Consider the following 27426-nt stretch of genomic DNA (forward strand, 5'->3'; position numbering starts at 1 on the left):
GAAAGACATGAAATTGTTCAAAGCCTTTGGAGCACCATGACACTCATCCTAACCCATGTCTTCCAGAGTGAAGCCTTTTGGAGCAGAACCAAACAATTTATTGATCTGTGCAATCCAATAAATGGGATTGCAATGGGCCAAAGTCTCATTCAAACAACCGTTCTTTCTCACATGGATACCTAAAATGTGTGTAGGATCACACAACTGAGCCCCATATGTCCACACTTTATCTCCACAGGAGAAATACATAACAAGATTTCCAGCACCAACATATAGGCTATATACACCGGCTCGTCTTGTGTGTGCATGTGCAGAGATAAATGCAAGGCGAGAGCAGGGATGGCAATATTGGAGCATAGCCCTATTTCCCTCCTCAATGTTGAATCAATACTAGATCAGGGGATGCTGGGTTGTCCAGGACTGTTCTCTCTGATTCCAACTCTTAGAGTAGTATAAAAATAAACTCCTCCTTTGATCACAATGCCTTCAGCACTTGGACTTTTGGAGGCAAAGAACAACTGAGTCTATTTCTGCTGGAATTCTTACTCTACTCTAAAATGTAGACTTAATCGAGGAACAGCAGAAAACAGCTAGGAGATAATGCTGTGACCAAAATGTAGGAGCACAAAACATTTCAATTCAGAGGCCTACATAAAAAGGGTAAGAAATGTTCATTCAGTTGTATATTATCAATAGACTAGTGGTGACAGACACAGTAAGATCCCCTTTTCCTTCCATGAAACTGGGATGAGAGCTGACTGGGTATGTTCAATTAATTTCAAATCTATTTATCTATTCATCTTCAGCAAGTTCTCATCCCAGGAAGCAATCTGGAAAAGCATCATAAAAATATCAGAGTTGGAAGAGACCCCAAGGGCCACCCAGTCCAACCCTCTGCCATTCAGCTATACCCATTCAAAGCACCCCTGACAGATGGCCAACCAGTCTCTGCTTAAAAGCCTCCAGAGAAGGAAGTTCTACCAAGTATTTTCATGGTGGGGAAAAGGATTTGCTGGGGATGTCACCTCTAGTCTGCTGACAATCACACAACTGAAAGGATCACTTGAGTACACAGCATTCTTCTAAATACCTACAATATCACCAGCAATACTAGCCCAAATTTTTGAAACCCTCTAAGGAAGGAAATTCCATACCAGCCTCAATAAGCTGCTTCCTCCATTAGTTTCCTGTATAGTTGAAGTTTTAGACCCAGTGTGAAGATGAAGCTGCTTCAATCCTAATGGAGGAGCACTCCGTGGCTTTTACACAGAGGAGAGCAACGATGGCCTCTGGCCAGTTAAGATCTGCATCTCTCAAAATAAGGCTATAAGGAAGATCACATTGATATATTTGTTGTACAGAGTCTTGAGATGCGAGAGACTGAACTCAGAGCCACAGATAAATTTAAGTTTCCTGCCCCATTACATGAGCTGCAGGAAAACAGCTGCTCTCACTTACCATGGGAACCTGTGGAAGACTGTCCGGTCTGACCTGAGCCAGTCTGTGCTGCTCCAGCCGCTGTCTGCTGTGCCTGACCTGCGACAGCCTGTCCGATCTGTTCGGTCTGAGCCATACTGCTGGGCTGCCCTGCAGTGCTAGTGGCTGACACAGGTGTCTGGGAGACGGGCATGGAGTGAGCGGCCGGTGCCAGAGGTGCCCCTGAAGAAGGGAGGGGCTGTGAGGCCCCAGCAAGAGAAGATGGGGGCTGCTGCTGTTGCTGCTGCTGGTGCATCTGCTGGAAATGCTGCTGGCGAGCACGCATCTCGGCATACTTGAGCTGCTCCATGTGGAAGGCCTGTCGGTCAGCCAGGAGCTGCTGTCTCTGGTACTCCAGCTACAGTGAGAACAGTAAAAGGTGAGCGAGGGATGGCAAGCCTCTACCCTCAATTCCCATCATACATTATTCTTGTTCTCGGAAGAACACTCTCTTCCAGCAGGTCTACCCAGTCAATTCTAACTTGTTTATTGTAATCTGCATTTCATCAGTGAATTTTAACCAGCCCTTTAACTATGTGTATCTTTTTATGTGAATTAGGCTCAAGCTCAGCCTGCTTCAACACATTAACTGGGCAGCATGAGCCTTCAGATTTCTCTTTGGGCCTATAATATAGACCACTGGTTGTCTGCAAACCAAAAGAACTGCAGTCAGGCTCCAACGTAAATAGTTCCTATACATACGGTGTGGTTGTGGTAACTTCAATGTGAGTAGCCATTCTTATGACATTTTTAAAAAATCTACACCCATATCAAGATGCTGCTCTGCACTTGGCTTTTGTGCACAGTAAGTGCATTTCATGCTGAGAGGACACAGCTCTACTCACTGCCTCACGTTCACGATCCATGATGGTCTCCAGCTCTTCAAAGTGCCTCAACTTGATCTCAAGCTTCTTCATCTGCGTCTCCACCAACAAGGCAACCAGAGACTTGATCTTGCGTTCTTCCACCGCTGCCAAATGCTGCAGAGAAGGAAAGGAAAAGAGAGTGTTATGGCAATCTGAAAAGATCCCTAAAGAAAATTCCCAACAGACAATTGGAGCAGGATTATTCCTTTACATCTTCTTTGGATGTTGCCAGCTACCTCATGCCTTATACTCAAGATAGAAATTAGAGATTAATAGATCAGGTTTGGAATGTCAATCCATTATTTAAGAGGCTGTTTACCCAAAGGAGAAGTGCATAAATGGGAACATGACTGATTTACTGCCCCTTCTGACACAAATACTAGCTAGATGCCCAAAATACTTTGTTTTGTTAACTTCTACTATGTAACAGTAAGGCAAGTTATAATTTCCACAGTTACAGATAAGGGGTCATGGTAGAGAGTCACTTCCTTAGGGAGCAGAAATAACCTCTTCGTCGAAATTTGATTTGAACTGGAAATCTCCAAACTCATACTCAATCACATCAGTATTTTGAACTTGAAGAATTTTTGTTTCCTGTTATAATTATTGTTACTTCTGAACTTATAAATTTCATTGCAAATGGACTAACTGGTTTTAGTCTTCTCTGCCATTTCATTTTATGCTGTTTTGCCTTTTTTGCTAACTGCTTTGAATATGCATTTTGAACAGGAAAGCAGCATAGGAAATGTTAAAACAAACCAAATATGACTTTCTTTTCTTTTAAACCAGAAGCTAAATGGTGTAAATCCCACACCTCAATCTGATCTATGGAGACAGTAAGCACCAGTCATTCTCTAGGCCAGTCACTCACCTTTGCTTTCACAGCTGCAGCAGCCAAAGCAGCAGCTGCCGCAGTGGAGAGATTCCCTTCTCCAATGTCCCTCTCCACCTTTGTCTTCCGTTCAACCTCTGCCTCTGTAATATCCTTGAGTCCCTCTTCCTGGCCATCCTTGGGTTCTTTCTCCTTTTCTCCATCAGCTAAGAGACAAAAACACATTGGCCTACAGTTACCTGGGAGAGACTTGGGGAGGGAAGACTACCTATTAATGTCTGGAATTATTATTTTTTCACTTTTGTTCATGCACTAAGAGGCTGTCCAGAAGCTCCTGAGCATTTAAACTCATTATGTTTTTCTCTCTGCATCATTTGAAACAAAAGTCTATTCATTCAATTCTTCATATCTATTAATTCAACTGATCACAGCATCTTTGTTTTTCAATGGCAGAGTTCCACATTTGCCTCAGAATTAGGATGAAAGAAGCAAGTGGCCGAATGTATTACATGAAATCAAACATATCTTAGCTCAGACTTTGGGACATGTATATTGGTCAAACAAGCAAGTTAAATACCGCATTACTAAAGGTAAGAGTAGGATTAGAAACCATTCAACTGACTTTATTCTTTATAACACTTGGAAGATTTTAATCATAATGCAGAGTCACTTCGTGCTGAAATCTTAGAAGTTGTCACACACCCCGCAAAACCATGATTTTTGTACCAAACTTTTACAACGTAAATCTTTCTGGATTTTTACTCTTCAAACGGAATATCCAAAAGGTTTAGATGACACCAATACATATTATTGTTTCTTATCGTTCTTATGACACTACTATTACTTTCTTCAAATCTGTGGGGTAGTCTTTAAATGTGATCTTAGAGCAACAATTATAACACCACAAATTTCATCACCTGGCCTCTTTAAGTGCTACTATATTAAACAGCAGAGTCAGCCTCACAGTTTTGTGCTCACTACAGAATCAAACTGAACAGAGCACCACTCTGGAGAACTTGGTGTGAGTAATTTTGTCTTTGTACTTGTAATTTTCAATGTGTATGTCTGACGTATGTGGGTTTTGTGCTATCAAGAAACTACTATTTGGGAACTCTTGTTCATTCCCTTTAGGTCCACTTTATTTTGTAAAATTAGAACTTTTCCACCTGAAGAAGACTATCAAGGTTAAAACTGGTCGTGGAAGTTCTCTACAAGGAAACAGAAGCTCTCCATAAGGAAGCATAGAGGAAAATCTGTGTATACAACCTTTGTTGGAAATTTCATTTTACAAGGAAGAAAAAGATACTATTACTTTAAAGAGGAAATTTGTTTATAGAAACTTTTATTTGAAAATCCTCCTTCAAAAAAAGAAATACTAATCAGCATTGTGAATATAACAAATGTATGTTACATTGTACAACACTGTTTGTTGCATCCTTTATAAGTTGTGGAATAAGTATATGTTTATGATCACTTTATTACTGTAATAGTGGATTATTGTTTTGCAGAGTTCCACATCTGCCTCAGAATTAGGATTAAAGAAGCTAGTGGCTGACTGTATTGCATGAAATCAAATACATTTCTAGCTCAGACTTTGGGACACATAGCTATAGGACTGCAATCCCGTTTAAGCTTCTAGTTAACCTGTTATGGCACAAACTCTGTTATTAACTAGGAGATGGCACTCACCCATTGTGTCCCCATCTGTCTTGTCCATTTCCTTCTCACCATCAACCTCTTTGCTCTTATCCTCCTCTTTCCTAGGCACCTCCCCGAGCTTTTCCTTCACCTCTTCCTCCAGGGCTCCTTCTCTTGGTTCCTGAATTTAGGAAAAGATTTGATTGCAAGGGCTACCTTGCATTTTTGAAAAATTGTGTCTGTCTCAAGGCACATAACCAATGGCTGTAGATTTGGGTTAATACAAACATAACATTGAAGTAAACTGGAAAAGGTCCAAATTGTCTATAGTTTATTACTTAAGAAGCCAGGAAGCCAAATAAAATGAAGGACTTGGAAAGATGGCTATATAATTTGGATAGTATGACACAATAGTCTTCCATGAACTTATTGTGACATTCTCTCAGTTTGCCCTGTCTGCCTTTGGGATTATTATCCCCATTACTGTTCAAGGGTTTAGCCAAGCCCTCCTGCACCTTCACCTCTTTCTTCTCCTCAGATGCTGGTTGTTCTGCCCGGTTCTCATCTGTACAGCTTTCTTCTGAAATAAGGGAAGGGGGTAAATCCAAAGATACCAGCATTAGTTTCTCCAAGTAAGGCTCCAACCCACACCCAACACAAATAAAATGAATGGGAGTGTGGAAGAAATATTCTAAAATAGAATAAAGGAGCTAAAATCTACATAAGATTGTGTCTCAAGCATTGTTAGAAAGAATCGTGATAGTGTTTTGAAACCAGTTCCCCCTCTCCAAAGAATATTACTATCCCAGAAATAGTTCAAATTGCAATAGGGTCAAAGTGTAAGCTCTATCCCCAACCCATGAAGTGTCTCTTGCCCGATAGGGTAGGGATGAAAGGGAGTAATGTGAAGGCCCCTTACCCTGTGCCAGGCGATTGAGAGTGAGCTCCAGGCCGGAAGTCAGGCCGGCTCTGGTCTCCTGCGTCTCGGTGGCCTTCTTAGTCCCCACCGCACACTGGGCGAGGTCCAACGAGGGCGCTTCGCGGGTGGAAGTGCGGAAGGCACCCCGCTCACCCCCCTCACCTATTCTCTCCAGCTCGTCAGACGTAGTCCCTGCAATGCCGCTGCTCTCCAGACCAAATGCCGGGTCTGCCTTGCCTGTCACCTTGGCCGCTTCCTCCACCTTGCGGACATGAGCTTCCACCAAGGCTGTGGGCACCTCTTCCTTCATCTTGGAGAACTCCTCTGCAGAAAATGGCCTCAGGTCATGGGAAAGGTTCTGATCAGAGTAGTAGTCAACAAAGTTGTGCATGCGACAGTATGAGGATATCAAAAGGCACAAGGGTGCAGGTGCTGAGGCCAGTAAAAGTGCTACAGTGTTCCTCCTCCACCCTCCAGGGAGCAACTAAGATTGGCAAGCGTTACAGATGAGAGTTGTAGGAAGGCAGAAGCTCACTGGAGACACAAGAACAAAATAACTGGATCTGTCTTAGATAACCCATTTAAATGCCCACAGCTCTGTTTTGCAGTCAAAATGCCAGCGGATACACTTCCCAAAAACCAAGATTTTACAACTTTTTGGACATTACACATACACTGTTTTAAATGCCAGGTTTTCAACACATATCTACAAAAGATGTGCTAAAAACATTAACAAATATTTAAATACAAATACATGTTGACTGATGCAAAGACCCACAAAGCAACAAGTCCCACAGCACATACTGCACTGTGTTTTTGTTACATGGCAGGAAGTGTCCTTTCCTTGTAAGAGGAGGCTGCAGAATGGAGCATTTCAACAACTTGAGAGACATCAATTCAAATTGGGGGATAAAAGGAAGAGTTGTTGTTCAAGAGCAAAAGAGGGTGTTTGGGAATTTAAGTCTTAGTTCTGTTTCTAAAACAGTATCAAACACACACAGTGCAAAATCTCCTTACTGACTCCCAGAATGCCACCCAGAATGTGGCATCCTGAGATCCTCAGTTTCCTTTTACTTGCTGGTTCTTATTTCCTGTCTTAGTAATCCTTCCATATGTCTTGCTCTGTGCCCCAATCTAAAACTCCATTCATAATTTTGGAGAATCTGGACTTCTTAACTAGGGATGGTTGGACAGGTTCAATGTGCTTGTGGACTCCCTGTTAATTACCTAGGGCTGACTTGGCTGCTGCCGATGCCACTCGAGGGTCCACAACGGAGGCGAGGAAGGCCACGGTGCTCATGACCGGGTTGCCTGACTGGCTGAAAGGAATGGGCTGGTAAGCAAGGGGCCCCAGGGAGGCTTCAGAGTCTTCCAGGTAAGGGTCCTCGATGGGAAGACGGAGGAAATGCAAAATGCACTCGTCCTGCGTGCGACTGCCCACGTGCTCAGAAACCTTGTTCCAGTCGTCCTTGTACATCTCCAAGGCCTAAAAAGCAGGTCAGAGAAATAACGACAAGGGATTTAACCTGAATTTGAGCTTCCTCTTCTAAGGTGTCTAAACTGCATTTTGTGTCTGAGTTAAGACCTGCTTTTACTTATAAACACAGAAAATAACAATATAGTTAATGTCTTAGTTCACAGGATATGTTAATGGAAATACTTGATAACCCCACATTCATGAAAACTCTTCTGTTTAATTCTGCACAACTCTTTAGCATTTCTGTGGAAAGACAGTCCAATTTTAATGACAATCTCATCATCTCTCCTCTCCAATCTGTTTATAAACTACAGAACTGAATGAAGCACAAGTATTATTCATGCTGGGGTGGGGGGGCGAATGGGTCATCAAATCACAGCAAAGAGAAGAAAAACAGGAAAGAAAAGCAGACCATTCTTCAGAGTGACCAAAATAAAGATAAATTATAAACTATATTAGTAAGAATGAGAAAAGGATAGAAACAATTAGCTAGAACCATTTTTCTTTAGCTTAGGCCAGAGCAGATATAACTCAACTGTGTTTAGCCCTCAACTATGATTTAATCCCATAAACCGTGTTAAGATTCTAAACACATCAATTTAATTTAAATTAAAGCAAGATATAGCAACAAGAACAAGAAACTGGCAACACAGTTTTAAAAACCAAATAATTTAGTTATCACATAAAGCACTACTCCTTTAAAAGACGCCTAGCTCTATACTGCCTACTCTGAATAAAAGCATTTCCAGGTCCCTCCTAGAGATTGACCCTTGAAACGTTTTTCAGACAAAACCATTCCAGCCACTGAACTAGGGCTCTTACTCAGTCCTTAGCTGCGGACTGCAATTTAGGTGTTCCATTGAGTTTATCCTTAGCCTGTAGTTGAATTTGCATGATCACAGATAACACAATACAGTAGAGTCTCACTTATCCAACATAAACGGGCCGGCAGAATGTTGGATAACCGAATATGTTGGATAATAAGGAGGGATTAAGGAAAAGCCTATTAAATATCAAATTAGGATATGATTTTAGAAAGTAAGCACGAAAACATCGTGTTATACTACAAATTTGACAGAAAAAGTAGTTCAATACGCAGTAATGTTATGTAGTAATTACTATATTTATGAATTTAGCACCAAAATATCACTATGTATTGAAAACATTGACTGCAAAAATGTGTTGGATAATCCAGAACGTTGGATAAGCGAGTGTTGGATAAGTGAGACTCTACTGTATCTGTATAAAACTGAGCTTTCAGCTAAAACTGAAAGGAGGAAAAATCCTAAATAGCTTTTATCTAGGTATCATCAAAGGCCCTCTTATCAGAACCCAATTTCAATATCCTCAAATTTGTCTGAAAGGGATTAACTAATATCATTATTTTGACCAATCTTGGAATGTGTGATGAAAAGAATTGGAGAAATAAATAATAAATCAAAATAAATAATAAGCAAAAACACTGAGGAAGAAACAGCACAACATTCTTGACTCAAACATTACCCCTGAGATTGATGTGTGCCCCTATAGAGGAGGGATAATGTGAAGCACAAAAAACCTATTTGCGGATTTTTTTTTCTTACTCAATACATTATTCAAGATAGCTACAGAAGACATACATTTCCAGTTTATTTTAGCTGGTGAAAATACAAATGAATGAATGAATTTAGCAATAAAAACAGAATCCCTAAAGTAAATGTGCAAGTAATTGTGAGGGATCACCTTAGAATTCACTATCAAGCATCAGCTTCTCAGTCCACTCACCTCTAAAAGCAGTAAGGTCTCCTGCTCTGTCCACTCGCGGGTAGCACTGGCAGCAGCTTTGCTCTGTAGGGGAAGAACTGGTGTTAGAGTGGACATATCTTTGGATGAAGATGTGAGAAAATCCATTCTCGCCCTCTCTTTACCTTGGAAGGAACATTTTTCTTCGTATACATGTCAGTACGAAGTCCAAAGTTTTGCATATCTGGTGGTTTCTCCTTACTCTTGTCAGGGAAGTTCAGCATTTGTTGGGAAGCTGTGGTTTGCTAAGAAGAAAGAATAAGAACTTTATGTGATATAGAGTATTTTTATTGAAAGCAACCTTACACTTTTACTATGCCAATGTATACTAAACCCTGAAAGAATGTCAGTTTCTCGCATGGGTCTAGTTTCCATGACAGATCTCTATAGGTGATTGTCTTTTTATCCCTTGATACATTTTGCCTTCCTTGACGCCTAATCATGAATCAGAGGTATGGAGCCCATGAAGAAATTATACCAATTGACCTCTAAGAAGCCCCTAAAGTGAGAAGTGCCACAATTCTTTTTTTAATCATACTTAAAAAGCTCACAAGGTGGACATAGATCAGGCTTTGGCTACCTGAAACTCCACAATTATCTATGGGAAAGAGTCCACATAACCCCATTCTCTTAGTTCCCATAACTACTGAAAATCTATTATTTTCTCTGAAAGCTATCATACCATTTCTGGTTTCCCCTTCACTGTGTCTGTGACAAGATCCTCAATCTCCTTGCTCTTCCGTCCAGCCTTAGTGTCGCTATCAGTCTGACGACCCTGAAGAATACAAGCAAGATTCTGGTGTAAGTCCCATTTTCACTGAGATCAATATTTTACCTTGGGAAGACCAAGACAGAGTGTGGGGGACAGATATGTTCTTTAAAAAAGGGAAGAACCTGAAGACAAGAAAGTGGTTCAAACACGCACGTTTCATTCTCCATAGGGAAGTTCTATGATGTTTTTCTTGTTTCTGCTTCTCAAAATATGGCTACTAATTTACTTTTTTATCAAGTCTTTTTCTCACTTTTCACTGTGCTTGTACTTAACACTTGATTTTATTACTAGTTTCCCTGGGGAATTTTATTAAGTTGATTAACAAATTAATAAATGCCATCAAAGAAAACTGCTAATATTTATTCTCATGTTCAGAAAAAAATCTACTCAACCTGGGGTGTTTTGGGTTGCAGTGGTACCAATCCTGAAGGTGTATCAGCCAAAACATGGAAATGAGATGTTGGGGGTGGTCCCATTGGTGTTGGGCGGCTCTCTGCATCCACTTGGTAATTGATCAGTCCCCACTGTTCCAAGAAGGCATGCACTCTGCAAGAGGCAGAACCCAAGCTCAGAATCATATCTAGCCTCCTGGCAAATTCTTTCTTTGCTTTGAAGAGAGAGGATATAATTCCCCCCAAGAGGGCACAATTATGTCTCACAACTGCACAATGTCAATTTAGAAGATGCACCATCCACTTTTTATTTCTTCATTAACAATTCAGGTCTAGTCTACCATCTCCTACGGATACAGTTATGCTGTTAAATACCAAGAGAACAGTAACAGCTAAATAAATCAAGTGGGGGAGGATCCTGTTACTTTAAATACAGTATTTTTTTCAAAAATACTACAGCAGATAGCCTCTTTCTTTTTCCTTCTTTGTCTATTCTGTGTCTTAGCATACCTCATGATAGCACAGACATCCCCAGCCAGGTTCCGACGGCAGGCAGTCGAGGTGAGGTACTCCTGTGGATTGAGCCGGTACGTGTCAATCATAAAATTACGGTATGCCAAATAGCTAAAGTGTAGCAAGAAGAAAAAAGGAAAGAGAATCACTGTTGATTCAACTCATTTGTATTGTAAAATCTTCCAGAGATCAAGCATATTCTTTCTCTGTTTAAAATAACCATAACAGCAAGGTTCCGAACCTCTGTGTCAAATCTGACTGAAGCACTAAACAATAAGGAAATAATTCCTCCAACCCTCTTCTTATCTTAAAGAAAAACACTATGCTATTTCTATTGTTATTGATAAGTGCACCCTTACATTTCTGGAGTCTTTGACTTATTTTTGCCGTTGAAAAATTCTGGGAGGGCTCTCCGCTCAATGGCATGGACACTACAAAGGACACAAAAAAGAAGTGTTTAGAGAAGAACTAGAGAAATGAGGAACTGAGGTGACCACCTCTACTTCCCATTCCTACTCCAGCACACCTGTTATAGTCAAACCAGGCAGCATAGCTTGGGATGATAATATGATGGGTCTGCTCAGTCACATTGTCTTCATGCAAGTCAGGGTTTTTGGTCTGCTCTCCTTTGTTCCCAGCATTGTTCTCCTCTTCATCCTGAAACCAGAAGTCTCTTGAAAAGCAACACTGACTCCCATGATTTTTCCTCAGTCATTGTTCCTAAGCTTTGTTTAAAAAAAGTTGATGAAAGAACTGTTTATCCACAAAAGTACAGAAAGCCTGGGTCCTTCATATGAAGAACTCACCCTTCAGTCTGAACACAACTTATAGAATAGACAAGTGCACAGTTTTACACCTGCCAACTTTAGGACATAGTGAGAACACTGTCCACCAGCAAAGCAGATAAAATGGGGCAGAAGTATTGGGAGCACAAGGGATAATACCCTTTTTGCCGCATGTTCTCTGATTTAAGAGAATACTAAGAAGCAACAAAGAGGCTGCAAGAGGCCTATTCAACTCACCTTGCCTACAGTCTCCATGCTCTCATCCTCTGGTTCATCTGGGGGAAAAAACATAGGTTATCTATATCACGAAAATAAACATCTATATATTCCATTTGCTGATATATTCCAGCAGAGAAAATTTATCAGCTGTATTTGCTCCTTAAAAACTGTTATCTGAAATGTTAAATTTATTATCATCCTTATTTATTAGATAATTGTTTTATTATACTTATCCTCACGTCCCAAAGTCACTATGAAGAGATGAAACTTCCTAACAATACACCATTTAAATTTTAGTCTGCAGCCTGCTGTGTATATGGCACAGACAGAATTATCAATGTAATATAAAATTAACCTATTGACTCCCATTAATAAAATCTATAAATAGAACTATGCTGAAAACACAAGCAAAATATTAATGATTGCATTATTTTCTTGTGTGCATTAACGTGCTGTGAACATTTTTATATGCTTTTAAACAGAGACTGTGACTAATAAATTTGGTAAGTTAAAAAATAAGAATAATTGCTAGCATCCCAGCTGCTTATTAAGCTCACTCAAGGGATTCGCCCATTAGCACAATGGATCCCCCCCAATGTTCTTTCTTTCTTGACTTGCACAAACATCTTCTGATTCGCTCTTGTTTCAAAGGCAAATGCCATACATCAGGGGAGGCTATTGATTGAGAAAAAAGGTCCAAGGCTCCTATGCTTACACTACATGTGACATTCTTTGAATTTTGGCTAAACAAGCCAGTGGTTTCTTGTCCAGTTTTTTAAATGCTTTCTTGCTAGTTCCTATTTCATACCTCTCATGGTGAACTTGCGTTACCCAGGCATACCATGCTAAAATTATTGGAACTGTCAATAGACTTTGACCCAAAACGGTAGCTTGTTCTGCCTAGCCTGATTAAAAGGCACAATGATTACTTTTAACAGAAACCAAACTGAAAACCTTTTATTATATTCCTCCATCAATGTGGAGACCAATTTTTACATTACTATAGATCTTAGCAAGGAGATATTGCAAGTGAAATAGCTTTTAGTACAGCACCTCAGCAAAATGGTCAGAAATCAGTGAAGATCAGTCAAAACAACCACATGTCTTACACCTACAGTGAAGATTAGTCAAAACAACCACGTCATACACCCATAGGGATACAAAATGACACTTGGCTCCTGCCAACACAAAAATGTTACACAGGAGAAAAGGGTTCATAATGAGGTTTCATGGTTTAATTCAAGTATCCAATGGCTAACAAAAGGTTGAGGAGCTTGTCCTTGTTCCCACCACCAAAAAAAAAGAGGGGTTACAGAAGGAAAAATATTTCTTACCCAAATCAGTCATGGTGCCACCTTTCACAGGAGCAGATTCGGAATCTTTCTTGGTATTCACTATATACAGTGGAAAGAAGAAACATTTCTCCAGGTCAGACTTTTACTGGACTGTTACATACACCTTGTCAATGACTATGACCACATCTACCCAGCAGATTCATATTTCCCAGCGCTAGAGAACAGAGAAGCGTGCATATGGAAAAGAAAAATATTCCTTCATACATCAAACTGAGTCACAGAGCAGTAAAGTAGTTCTTCCTATGGCTAAATCCTTGAACTAACAAGACCAAGGTATGGAGTTCAGGAAAGAGAAATGACTGTGGCATGGATCCTGTAGTTCTAACCTGTTTTTGGTAGTGTCACTTCTTCAACATTGGGGACAGGAGAAGGCTCATCCATGTCTTTAGTGAGGTCCTCTTGCTCCTCTTCACGGTAACCACGCTTAGATTTGGTATAGGGAGTAGAAGGCCTGTGGTGGGAGGGATATGAGGAGAGATGCAATAAGCCTTATTCAGGGCACTTAATACACCGTTGTATCCAATATTCCCAACAACTGACCGTGCCAAGCCATATTATTTTCAACCAAGGGAGCAAAATCTCTCTTTTGGCTTAAATACCAGCTCCATCTGGCTGCTTACTCCAAAGTAAGTAAATCTGAGTTGAAATGTTACACAGAAGATGAGCTTATGTGCTAATCTACACAGATACAGACACAAAGTAGAAAAGTTGGCTAAACCAGCACATGAAGAGAGCACAGGAACAGCAGGGTTTCCAGATGTGAAAGGTAATTCCAAGCCAGGTCTCAAAGAAAGTTGTGTCCTCAAGAATGCAATAAGAGAAATAACTGCAGAAAATTATCCTGACTGTGGTAAACTCTAATTTTTCTTAAAGGAAGAAATAATTTAAGGAACACAACAGAAAATTCACAAATACGCAAACAGAAGGGACTTATGATGGCTCATGTGCAAGTGGCACAGGAAAGCCTGTCCTCACCCTTTCTTGGCATTCTTCTTTTTAGCTTCTGGAGTTGGTGAAGGGGAGGGAGAACGCTTTCTTTTCTTATAGTTCCCTCCTTTCTTGTCCCGCCGGTCTGAATCAGGGCTATTAACCTAATGAAATTGAAAGAGGCATCCATATTAGCAAGCTGTGATTATTAGTACACACTGAAAGAACCAGGAATTGAAGTTTCTCATTTCCTCATCTTCTATCATAAGCTGTTTTATAATTGGAAGGCCTCATGAATCTCATGGACCTCAAAGGTTTCATGGATCTCACAGTCAGAGGAACAGAACACAGGCATTTGTCTCAAAGCACGTACCTACTGCTGGATTATACCACCAAGATCATTTGAGTGTTTCATCGTGTGCTAAGACCTGATGTGCATCTTCTAAATGAGCATGCCATGGAAAAGATATAACATAACTTTATTGCCCACAAGTTAGTTTTCCATATGCAGGGGATGTTTTGCTTTTAGTTGCAAGGGGTCCAGTTCAATATCGTACCTAATGGCTGACATAGTACATCTCATCAACAGATACTGAAGAGAGGCTTTTGATCATGTAGAGCTGCTCTGCCTAGTTAGAACACCTTTTGCATAAAATTCTTGAAATAAGCCTATATATTAAAGTCAAACCATTGGCTGCCAATTAGTTACCAAGCAAAGTACGAAGTGTTGGTTTTGACCTTTAAAGCTCTAATTGGTTTGCGTCCAGGTTACCTAACAGGATCACCTACTCTCATACAATTTGCTCCTTAGGTCATTTGGATCTTCTGGGGGGCTGCTACTCCAGCTTGCCAGAACCAGACTGGCAGCCATCACCCAGAAGACCTTTTCATTGGCTGTCCCAAGACTGTGGAATGATCTGCTGGAAGAGATCCGACAGCTAAATGAGCTGTAAGAATTTAAAACACACCTGAAGACCTACCTCTTCCAGCAAGCTGACCTAACCAGTTTTAATCATGAATTTTAAACTCGCATCTTGCATCCATTATATTTTAATAATTATTTTGTTTATTTTAATATATGTATTTTGTAGAAATACATTTTAATATATGCATTTTATACAATGATTGTGTTTTTAGCTATGTTGTAATTCACCCTGACCATGAGGAGAAGTGGGTAAAATATAAAATTATTATTATTATATACATGTTCAAATGAGAAAAAATTACAGCAAACTGCCAAGTTGTTCCTGATTAAATCATATATATTATCAAAACCAGGTTATAAGATGACTTGATTATGAATATGGGACTTCAAATCCTAATCCACAAATACCATCTCTCTATCCTCATAACCTAAAGAAAGGGAAATACAAATATTGCCTTTTGGAGATTGTTTTTTAACATAATCCCTCTATTCTCACCGATACTTTGAATTTTATGCATAACTTTGTGGCCATGAAGTAATCAGGATTTTGTAGTCTCAACTACCCCCTCCTTTTTTTCTTTTTCTTCTTCTTCTTCTTTTTTTTTTACAAAAAGAGAAATCACCTTACTGGAGCTGATGAAAATCCAACTAGGCCACCATTCAAAGCAAAACTTTCAGTAACCATCAAGTACTAGAATCAAGATTAATGCAGTAGTTCAATGGTTTCCTGGAAATTGGTCTACGGTTCAACAGTGAATCACAATCTCTGTTCTGTGCAGCCCCCATGTATAAGCTGCTCACATTTCAGAAGAGGAATGGATTTCTTTTCCCATTGTCCTTAAACCAACTAGACCCAGAGATTTCTCTGAATGGAGTATATACCTCATCAGTGAGAGTTTTGGCAGATATTTTCTTCCTCCGCGAGACAGGACTCTTCTCGTCATTGACTTCATAGTCTTCTTCATTCATCCACTCATTAAAAGTATCTGTGTCTAGAATCCACTTAGCATGAACCTGTGCATCAAGGGAAAAGAGGGCCATGAGTGGGTGTTTTACACTGAGAAAGGAAAGGAGCCACCTCCCAGACATAAACAGAGGTTACAAGGAAGAGAACCAATGGCCACCTCAGGCTCAGAGAACATAAACTATTCATACAGAAGCTTCACCATATGCTTAAAAGGGGTTACAATTTACCAACTCTATTTATTGACACATACATCAAATTCACAACTGCCATGCTTGATAAGAGAGGCACAGTAGTTACTTCTCAAAGTTTCTACCACCTCAGCTTTCACTTGGGAGGAAGCTTCAAGCTCCAGCTATGCATAAGCATCAAATGAAAGCAATCCTTTACCTTACGGGGCTTCTCTGGAGTCGGGGCATCCTCAACAGGGGCTTCAATTTCACTTGCTGGGATCCAGGTGTCATAACTATGAAGAAAAGGAGGCAGCAGCCAAACCATCACTTCTAATGCTGTAGTTATGGACACAGCAAGCAACTCAAAAGCAACTTAGATTCCACCATCCAATAAGGGAAAGAATAGTAAAACTCAAATCAGATCCAAATTCTAAAGGTTTATTTTCATTTATAAAAAGCATAGTAGGAGAGGAAATAAACTGAAAGAGAACAGAAAGGGGAGGAAAGTTAGATGTCAATGTCAGAAGTAGCTTACCTGTCTGGGTAGTAGCCCCAATGCAAAAGGACCTGCTTGTCTCTCTTCATAATAGGACGGACCCACTCTTCTAGAATTAAAAAAGAAACTTAGGGATAAGAGTCTAGAAATGTTTGGCAAATATAAATGCAAAAACCACAGGGTCAACTTATTTACATGTCACTGTGAGTACTGTATCTCAACTGCTATAAAAAAAAAAGCAAACCACCCCCATCTCTGAGCAGAGTGGCAAAAGTCAAGGATTTCAAAAGTCAAAGTCAAGGACCAGGGCCGTGGCCATTCAAAGGTCCCATTCCTCAACAATCTCAAATCATCCATAAGGGATGGATCATCAACAATCAATACTCTCAGTTCTGGCACGTGGTCTGGATGACGCACAAGAACCAGCCTCTGACCACAGAAGGGAATGAGGCTCGTAGTCCTCGTTCACAAAGTTCCCATCAAAGGTGTGGGCAGACTTTGCAGGGGAGTCATATCTACTAGAGGTATATAACAATGCTTGTCTGGGGGTAGGTGTCAGGCCCTGATAATTCCTCTCACAATATCGAGCTACCAACTGGGTCTTGTGATGTCCTGCCCATTTGTGGTGCAGTGATATTGGAGGGGCTTCAGCTCTGACAGAGAGGTCCAAAAAGACAGCACATAACCTCTGATGGGACAGGGACCCAGCCGCAATAGGTTCGTTGTCACAGTCGCAGAGGTATTGAAGACTGTACTCCAGTGACTTCTGCACGAGGATTGAACTCCTCATCCTTGGCAGCTCAGCAGTCACAAGCCTTCTTTACAGAAGCTGGGTTGATGTGAGACACATAAGGGATTGACCTTTGAGTCCCTGGCAGTTCAGAAGTCAGGACTGGCGGTTCTCCCTAAGACACTCAAGATTCACCTTTCTTCACCAATTCTGGACTTTTTCTTTCTAGCCTCTTTGGCTTCATAGGCCTTCCCGGGTGTCTGGAATTTCTTGGTGAAGGGGTAGGCTCCTTAATTTTCTTTGAGTGAGAGGAAGCCTCCTCAGCTGAAAGTTTCATGGAGGCCTTCATTAAGACCCAGCTTGGGACTATGAGGTTGAGGCAGAAGCCATGGATGATGGCAACAAGGCCTGCTGGTACAGGGAGGAATGAAGCTTCGTCTCCTGATTTTCCTCACCTGTGGCATGAAAGCCTAGCAATGAATGCAGGTTTGGACAGAATATCCCTCACCCCAACAAAGGAGGCACTTAGAGTGTCAATCAGTATCAGGGAGCTTGCCCACACATTGTTTGCACTGTTTGAAGTGGGTTGTGGAGGCCACTATGAACTAGACTGAAAGCACCGTAATCATGGAGCAAGATGAACTGAGAGCGGAAGCATCTCTGAAGCAAGACTAAGACGAAAGCTCTTCTGACAAGAAACACAACAGCTTAATTTTCATTTTTAGAAGCAATAAATTTCAAAAAGACTAATGACCTTGAAGAGCGTAGTTCCTGAAAGTGGCTGCAGCGTGGACAAAATTAACTGAGAGGTTTCAGCATCAACCGAGCCTTATATAGTCTTGGGATGGTGGGCGGGATTATCGCCAAAACTTTTCTGCCTAGTGATTCTAGAAGGTTCTGAACAGTGCTCTGCGCTGGCGCAGAATACCCAGCTATGTGATTCTAAAAGACAGTGAAGAAAGACATGTCTTCTTCTGGTCTGCTACAGACTGAATACCCCAATCAGAAATGTTTGAGACCAGAAGTGCTTTGCTTTTCTCATATGTATGCGAATATATGTTTATATCTATATAATTTTGGAATATTTGCATATATAATGAGATAAATTGAAGATGGGACTCAAGTCTAAACATATAAATTTTTTGCATGAAATATACACTGGACCATCAGAAAGTAAAGATGTCATTATTTCAGCCACCAATGGGCCAATCAGTGGTAAATTGAGGGTTTTGGATTTCCAGATAAGGGATACTCAACTTGTACTAACAGATATTTGTCAGTATCAAAAAGAGAGACTGGTTTTATAAAAGAGGAGACCTATGAGTTTTAAGAGAGAAAAATCTCTGCTTCTCTCATCACTGTGCCCGACTCTCTTCCTCCATTAGCAATTTCAACAAATCATAAAGGCCACAGATCTTTTTCCAAGGAACTCTTTGCACAATATTGTTTATTGGACTCCTGGGTATTCTACAAGACTACTATCACAAACAAATTCTGTTTTCAGATTCAACAGGGTAGAGGGACATCTGCTGACTGGTAAGAAAAGATATAAATGGAAACTTCTAAGTCGGATCAAAATAAAAGTAAAAAAAAATGTATCTCAAGAAACATCTAACAAATATTAGAATATAAAAAGTATAATTTCAACATGCATAAGGCATCTTACCTGAGAAAGTTATATTCGCCTAGAGCAATAGTTCTCAACCTGTGGGTCCCCTGATGTTTTGGCCTTCAATTCCCAGAAATCCTAATACCTGGAACGCTGGCTGGGATTTCTAGAAGTTGTAGACCAAAACACCCACAGGTTGAGAACCATTGGCTTAGAGTGAAGGACTGCATTCTTAAACAGGAAAAACGTTTAAAAACTAGGTATCCATGGGTGTTTACTCTCATGCTCACAAATTGCATGCTCGTATTATGCAGCCAGGAAAGTGGGAAGCACCATGATATTGTTGAGCCTCTGTATCTAATTGTGATTGTTATTGTTGGTGATGACTGTCTTCATCACTATCTGGAAACTACATCACAGGTATGTTTGCTGAGGACAGTAAAATCTAACAGCAATACATTCTCTTTACTGTTCAGAAGCATGCCTAGATGCAAGACATAATCTATCAAACAACAGCCAATGACTATGCAAGGTTAAGATTAAAGTCAAAATTTCACAATTTCTCTGCCCAAAAGACACAGTGAAGTCTCACCTTCTTCCAGGCTACCAGGAACTGGGAACACAATATGGGAAGCATTATTCTTATCTTCAGTTACCGTTCCCTGAAAAGAGATCAAAAAGGTTTACAAAGACCAGATTTCTAGGAGAGTAGCAGTAGCAGAAAGGTGACAAGAATGGAAGACAATTGTGGTTACAGCTACACTGCCATATAAAGCATTTTCCCACTGAAATGCATTGATATGCTATTAATGCGTTCCAGCCCCCCACCCCACTCTTATGAGCTGGTCATTGACCGTAATAAAGTGAACTTGAACTTGAATGTACTGTATGAATAACAAATAATGTAGAAATGCACATTCACATGGAACAAATAAAGATCAGCTTTAAAATGGTATAAGAACAAAGTTGTGGTAAGGAAGAACAAAGCACAAAGTAAAGAAGCAGAAGCATCATTTTCTTCATACTGTAATCACTCCAGCCTCCTTCCCTGTCTTGCTCTCTCTCCTGTTCTCTTATTCTCTCTTCATGAAGCCAAACATACCAGGAATAAAAACTATAAAAAATCAACTAAGCCAAGGTTCCTCAAAGTGGACAAGAGCAAAGTGGACAGCAATCTCCAAAAACAGACAGGAGCGTGAGCCCTGAAGCCCTGTACTCTGGCGCGAGGATATCCTCTGGCACTAGCTCTTAACTAAAAATGCTACTCATATGTCAAGGCGAAACCTGGGCAGAGCAACATGTCTTAACTCAAAATGCTCTCAAGTTGGAAATCTCTGAAGTAGAGGTTCCACTTTACCAATGTTTGTTTGTATAGAATCAATATTTGTAATTAAGAACATCCTGCTCTGCTGCTATTATTAGAGATCTTCAATATGCTGTTGTGAAACTGCCTGCCTGTGTAACTTTTAATTTCACAGAGACTTAGGGGAAAGTGACCTTTAAATGACTAATTAGCAGAAGGCTACTGAAAGATTATGTCCTCTTTTATGAATCAAGTTAGTTTCTATTAATGTTTCACTTTATTTTAAGAAAAATTAAGGAAAGGAGACTTCTTGGAGCCCTCGTCCCTCCGTGGAAAGTTATTGAAGTACAAGTTCTTTCTCGAAAGAGAGGTAGGTTATGTTAGAAAACACATCAGTATTCACTTATATATTTTGGATCTCAAAGCAAACAAGACTGCTGCAAGTTCAAACATTTCGACCTATACACACAGCACTGTTCTACAGTCTCACTCACCTGGTGTCGTTTGATGATGTCTTTCAGCTTGGCCTGCAATTTAGGGTCAATATCTTGGTGCAAATAGATGTTAGGCCTGGAGAGACAATTGTTCTGGAAAAAGGAATTAATTACACAAATGAACAGAAGGAATGGATTCTAAACTGTAGGTTAAGAAAGATAACCAAGTCTGTTTACCTGCACCAGAGATTTTTCAATGGTCATGAACATCTCCACATTGCGGTCCATCCGTGATGGATTCTGGAAATCGAAACGCCGCCTTATTGAAAGAAAATGACATTAAAACTTCATAAAAGTCACAATCTACACCTCACAAATAGTCTACTTTACAAGTGAGCAGACAGGGAAGAATTGCTACAGAGCCTAATACCAGAAAATGGAAAAAGCAAATAAAGTCACGGAGTAGCACTTAGTACTATGCACCCTAACTGGAAGATTCACATATATAAGGCTTCACTACACACCCATGGCATCATCTCCAGGCTTACTGCTTTATATGCTGAGCAATGCTCAGCATGAAATATGTAATGACACTATCACAGCACCACTTTCACTGATTTACATATTGAACTCAAGTTTGTATATTAGGAACAGAAAAAGATCCAAAAGCACCAAATATATTATAGCATAGCTTTCATAGATTTACTGTCCAAAATCTTAAAACATAATGCATGTGCTGGTTTTTAAAGAGTCGCAAAACACTGCAACAGATTTAAAACATCTATTGCTCTTGAAATGGTGAAAGTGGATGTCTATGTATTATTAGCCACTAGAGGGAGAAATGTATATTTAATAAGGTTTATTAACAGAAGAATGTAACAAGTTTAAAACTCACAAATTTACAGTATTTTATAAAGCTACCCTATGGCAAATGGAACGGGTGGAAGTGGGAGATAAACTAGTATTAGCAATTCCCTCAACACATAATTTTCAATATTTGGAAGTCCTTTGCTTGAAAAACACTAATAAAGCACTCATTCATTTCTGTACAAAACCAGCAAATGTAGTCCTACAGGTATACATAACAAAGCTCCCAGACCTACTATGGGATGCAGTGAGAACAAAAAGAGGACTTACCATCCTTGGTCACTTTTAAATTTATATGCTGCTGCAAGGATGTGACACAGGGCACCACCAGCTTTGAAATCTAAGAAGCATTTTATCTATAAGAGGCAAAGGAAGCCAGGTTAGATCATATGTTTCTGCTCAACAGAAAACCTCATGAGTTACTCAGTGATTCGTATGGAGCAAAACATAATTTAGAGTACCCTTGAAAATGGGTCTGATATTAACTATGAAGGATAAATATGTGGCTCAAAAAGATCAGTACATTATCAAACCAAGAGGGAGATTGTAAAGCCGAGGAAAGCGACTTGAACAAAGCTAAATTATTTGATAATTGACAAAGTAATAAAAGCAAAAGATGTTTTAAAAAGAAACTGAAAAACTGAACCCAACATTTGGGAACTGAATTATAATATCCCTACTGCATAGAAGCTATGAACTGGTACTTAAGGAGTTAAGAATTACACCCTCACTGCATTCTGTACTGTACTGTCTTCTTTCCCTCTGACACACATCCATACATTTTCTTGCATTTCTCCTCTCCACCTTTCACTTCAAATCCCCATTTCTTTGGCTCTGCAGAACAAACAGACTTACGAAAAAGTTTCCATTTGCACAAATGGAATTGTTTTTTCCTCTAAGCTTAATTTCATAGAACAACAGAAAGGAGGAGGAGAGATGTTTTAGGAGAACTGCAAGACACTGGGAAAGGAAAGTTCTATTTACTGTATCCTGAAAATTCCTACCTGCAAACAAGCATGAAAATTTTTTTCCATTTGCACACATGAAACCTCTTTCTAAGCCTAAATGCTCCATGCATGGAGGAGAGAAACAATGGATGATATGGACTAGATCCAAGCACAATGTAGGCTAAATCTGACCTATAGGCCACCCGCTTCTCCTCTGGTGCAAATGTTGGTCCTTGGAAAAATTGTGTTGTATTAGAATGGTCTACTTTTATTACAACATAAACAGTTAATTTGTAAGCTTTGAAAGAGGATGGGAAGCAAAAGGGAGGGGGAGGGGAACGATCTCCAGATGGCGTTAAATAATAATTCTCATCCTAAAAACATTATAGGAATCCTGCTGGATCAGAATAATGAACTACTGGTCCAGAATTCTGAAACCAGACGCCACTGGAAGGCCCACAGGTGCAAGAGCAGCAGGTACCATGTAATCCCACAAAGTTCCAGCAAAATGTGTACTTTGTATGCTCAACCCTCTATTACCTACAGTTAAGGGGCTCAGAGCTGTTCCATACATTATACAAATAGCAGTATGTTAAGCTGCTAGATTTTGGCCAGCATGATAGGGTGTCATGTATTCTTTTCTTGTAAATATTTCCTCAGGTAATTTTTCCCCACATGCAATGAACTCTAACATCAGCTAGAAAGGACACACATCAATACGTTCATTTTCTGAATGCCTGAAGGTTATTTTTAACCTTAGATAATACTTATAGCTATTGTAAGTATTGCTGAAGTCCAGATCTCAGCCTACTAGGCCATTGTTTACGAGAATAAAGAACATGGAGACATTCCAGAGAGATATCTTTCAAATATCGTAATCTGCCATTCCTCAGGCATGCTAGGAAAGGGCTAGATGATCCTTGATTCGGTTTAAGAACATAATCCAGTTCCTGATATGATTGGCTCAGTAGAAGATGCTTTTCTTCATCTACCACACAGAGATTAAGAAGACTGAAGCACTCACCGGTAATTTTGTGAGCGGTGCATTGCTGACGTGCTTTCCAAAAACTTCCTCTTGGAACTGTAGTAGCTGCACCACTAGGCTGGACAATGACTTATTAGTAGGTGGTTCTGCTTGGATGTACTGTGGAAATAAGGTTTCAGGCTTTAAAGGAATGCTACCTAAAGCCCCTAATTTACTCCCTTACAAGACAGTAAAACATGTATGTGCCATAGGCAGGCAACATGTACAACACCTCATCGTCAACTATGGCTCAAGGTCAGATCTTGGGAAAGTTTCTTTTTTAGAGTACAGTTCTCAAAATTCTCACTGTTGATTATTACATTTAACAACTGGATTATACTATGACCTAAAGAGGATGGCACTAGTCCTGCTACCACTGCTTTTTTCTTTGTATTTTGAGATGGGAAATAGGAAAAGGAAGAAGAAACATATGCAGCACACATAAAAAGGATTTGTTTCTAGATTACAGTTAAAAGTAGAGAGAGCCTTTTACAAAGCAGGAATCATTTTCTATTCTTTGTAATAGTTATATTTATTAGGTAAGGCTTCAATCTGAAACACACTGAGGGCAGGAAGGTAAATAATAGTGGTCACAATGTAACTTAAATTCAGCCCAGAGTGCAATATGCTGTAATTGTTGGACACAGCTGGTTTCAGCCTCCAGCGGTTTTAAACATGGACTTCCAGCTCTAGATCTGCTTCAGCTCTCTTAGAAACTAATATCAGGTATGGTGGCACATAAATGGGGACATTTCAGCATTTTTAAATAATTCTACAGCACTACCATGGGAAAAAAGGATGCAGGAAGAAAGCTTTAAATTCCATTTCTATGATACAATTGTCAAAAATCTGACATAATTCAAATTATTACTCTTTGAACATACTGAGCCTAAGAATTGTGTTCCTTCTGCCCAAAAAAAACCTACTTTGGAATCTCAGCACTCAAAACTCACCACGCTAAGAGATAAGTAATTGTACAAATATAAATGGTTGTACATAAAGATACTATGCAACAGATTGTGCAAGCAGTTCACCAAAATCCTGATTTCATATTTTGCCTTTTCTGCTGCCCTACTATTTCTAGTCTATATCATCTGCTTGCTTATTAGAGCAATGTTGGGTGGATGGGAGATTAAGATCTTTCCATCCCTCTTTCCTTATTAAATGGCATGGACACAATTTCAGCCTTTGGGGGAGTGAAGAAGACTATTAGGCAAAGCCAGTCATATTCAAGATCAACAATACAATCCTATCAAAACAAAAGCTGTGCTGTACTCCCAACAACTTTTATTCTCATATAATCATTCAACACACAGCAACCAGCTAAGAAGTGTTGTTTTTAAAGCATTTTTCTTTGTCAGCTCAATATTTATAGCAAGTATGTATCAATACTGGGTTGCTGTGAGTTTTCAGGGCTCTATGGCCATGTTCCAGAAGCACTCTCTCCTGACAGTTCACCCACATCTGTGGTAGGCAACCTCTGAGGATGCCTGCCATAGATGTGGGTGAAATGTCAGGAGAGAATGCTTCTGGAACATGGCCATACAGCCCCGAAAACTCATAGCAACCCAGGGATTCTGGCCATGAAAGCCTTTAACAACACATCGTATCAATACTGTATAACATTATCATCAACACAGACCTTCATCTTTCTTAAGAGAGGTTTATTATTTTCATGCATCACTAGTAGATGGGTCCCATTTCTGTCTTAACAATAACTGAAGCATTACGTTGGTCTGAAGTGGGGAGGGCTGAGCATGGTAAGAAACCCACTATCCCTAAATAGCCCTCATTCAAACATCTTTCTCAGTTTGTCTGGAAACACCATCAAAACAGAAAAAGTTACTTGCTATAATAATATAGGGTCTACAAAGAGACCTCCTTCTGAGATGGATCTACACTACCACATGATACAGTTTGAACTGCATGATATACTCAATACCAGGGGTCCCCAAACTAAGGCCCGGGGGCCGGATGCGGCCCTCCAAGGTCATTTACCTGGCCCCCGCCCTCACTTTTAAACTTAGGCTCACCCAAAGTCCGAAATGACTTGAAGGCACACAACAACAACAATCTTACTTGACTATCTCATTGGGCAGAAGCAGGACCACACTTCCCATTGAAATCCTGATAGGTTTAGAGTATGATGGTTAAAATTGTTTTTATTTTTAAATATTGTATTGTTCTTTCATTTACCAATATTGTGCTATGGTAATAATATAATATATTGTGTATACATATTGATAATAATATTATAATGTAATACAACATAATATTTATTTATTTATTTATTATAGTATTCCTACCCCACCCTTCTCACCCAATAGGGGACTCAGGGTGGCTAATAATAATACAATATAATAATATTGTATAATATAATAATATTAATTATATGTTATATATTAAATGTAATATTACTAATAATATTATGAAATAGTGGTATAGTACAATATAGTAATATATAATGCTAATATTGTGCTATGCTAATAATATAATATATTGTATGTACATACAACTTGTAAGTTGCTCTAAGTCCCCTTCGGGGTGAGAGAGGGTGGGGTATAAATGTAGCAAATAAATAAATAAATAATTGTTGTTGGGGGGTTTTTTCTGCACTACAAATAAGACATGTGCAGTGTGCATATGAATTTGTTCATGTATTTTTTTCAAATGATAATTCGGCCCCTCAACAATCTGAAGGACCATGAACCGGCCCTCCACTTAAAAAGTTTGAGGACCCCTGCTCAATACAGACCCATATAATGTAGATCAATGCAGTTCAAACTGCATTGTACGGGTCTACACTAACCATGCAATGCATTTCCCACTACAGTGTTCCCTCACTTATTGCTGGGGTTAGGTTCCAGGACCACCCGCAATGTGAAAATCTGTGAAGTAGGGACGCTATATTTATTTTAATATCTATACATTATTTTAGTAGTTATACACTATTTTATGTCTTTATCAACCAATTGTGTGTTGATAAATCGCCTTCTTCTCCTCCTGTTTCCACTTGGGCTCCTTTTCCCTCCCTTTGGCTTCTCCTTCCTCCCTTCCTTAGGCTGTAAATTGTAATTTTTTATGATTTATAATAGTCTTTTAGACTTTATTGAAAACCGCAAAACAGCGAATCCACGAAAAGTGAACTGCGAAGTAGTGAGGGAACACTGTATATTACTTGGCAGTGTAGATTCAGCCTTGAGTTTTGGTTGCAAATAACTAGGGCAGTTGGCAAGAGATTCAAACTTGATTGCAGGGAAGCGGTGAGCACGGGGTCAGAGCTGTCATTCCAAACACAGTGCATTGTCTGGGGACTGAGGCATACTCTCTCTCTCTCACTTGGAAGGTCAAAGGTAAGAGCCTGGGAATCAAGTCCTGGGCAGCAGCGTGTGGAACGGAAGCAGCTGTCAAAGTGCAAAGCATTTAAGGGAGGAAACTAGCTGGACCATTCTTCTTCATGTGCCAGCAACTGAAAAAGCTGTGTGGGGACCATAACATAGAACTTTGCAACCCAAGTTCCCACCTCCTCTATGAAGAGGTGCATTTCTATAGGGGGAATTAAAAACAGCTTTCACATCAATCTCTGGGTCATTGGCTCCTCTTAACAAATTACAGGGATGGACAAAAACATTGAAAGTATCGGGGATTCAACATCCAATAACACTGGCCAGCATAAAACAACAGACATGTTTTCCTTCAATACAACCCCACTTCTAAACTGCAACACACAATGCATTCTGATTTCTGCTGACATTTGAACAAATAAACGAAAGCAAGGCTGGATGCCCAAAAGAGGTTATTGAAAAATCTCTTGTAAGGGAATAAACCAGCACATCCCATTTCAAAATAGCAAACATTAAGAGTTCTGCATGCCAAAGAACATATCTCCAGCAGGAAGGAAAGGGACTGAGGCTACTCCAGGAGAAAGAAAAGCAATTCGAAGGTACAGGGTGGGCCAAAAGTCACAAAAGGATTTTAATACTTTATCCCACCATTTTTAA

General features: G+C 39.8%; 1 protein-coding gene across 8 annotated transcripts in view; it reads right to left on the reverse strand.

Annotated features, from left to right (window-relative positions):
- Positions 1-27426, reverse strand: part of smarcc2 (SWI/SNF related, matrix associated, actin dependent regulator of chromatin subfamily c member 2) — a 32639-nt gene that overhangs the window by 3370 nt on the left and 1843 nt on the right. For 3 of the 8 annotated variants that reach the window (XM_062970924.1, XM_062970929.1, XM_062970925.1), the window contains exons 2-27: positions 23426-23545; positions 21725-21810; positions 20825-20906; positions 20648-20740; positions 19443-19512; positions 16551-16620; positions 16233-16308; positions 15761-15892; positions 14002-14117; positions 13353-13477; positions 13006-13065; positions 11690-11727; positions 11194-11324; positions 11027-11098; positions 10665-10778; positions 10155-10308; positions 9673-9765; positions 9116-9235; positions 8973-9035; positions 6959-7217; positions 5732-6055; positions 5328-5392; positions 4864-4993; positions 3214-3380; positions 2322-2456; positions 1459-1834 (exon numbers count right to left, since the gene is read on the reverse strand). In XM_062970924.1, the coding sequence (XP_062826994.1) occupies positions 1459-1834; positions 2322-2456; positions 3214-3380; positions 4864-4993; positions 5328-5392; positions 5732-6055; positions 6959-7217; positions 8973-9035; positions 9116-9235; positions 9673-9765; positions 10155-10308; positions 10665-10778; positions 11027-11098; positions 11194-11324; positions 11690-11727; positions 13006-13065; positions 13353-13477; positions 14002-14117; positions 15761-15892; positions 16233-16308; positions 16551-16620; positions 19443-19512; positions 20648-20740; positions 20825-20906; positions 21725-21810; positions 23426-23545 (3271 nt within the window). The remainder of the gene's footprint in view (positions 1-1458; positions 1835-2321; positions 2457-3213; positions 3381-4863; positions 4994-5327; positions 5393-5731; positions 6056-6958; positions 7218-8972; positions 9036-9115; positions 9236-9672; positions 9766-10154; positions 10309-10664; positions 10779-11026; positions 11099-11193; positions 11325-11689; positions 11728-13005; positions 13066-13352; positions 13478-14001; positions 14118-15760; positions 15893-16232; positions 16309-16550; positions 16621-19442; positions 19513-20647; positions 20741-20824; positions 20907-21724; positions 21811-23425; positions 23546-27426) is intronic. The other 5 variants (XM_062970930.1, XM_062970928.1, XM_062970926.1 and 2 more) reach the window with 5 other exon arrangements.

The sequence above is a fragment of the Anolis carolinensis genome, chromosome 2 (assembly GCF_035594765.1).
Source record: "Anolis carolinensis isolate JA03-04 chromosome 2, rAnoCar3.1.pri, whole genome shotgun sequence".
Lineage (NCBI taxonomy): Eukaryota > Metazoa > Chordata > Lepidosauria > Squamata > Dactyloidae > Anolis > Anolis carolinensis.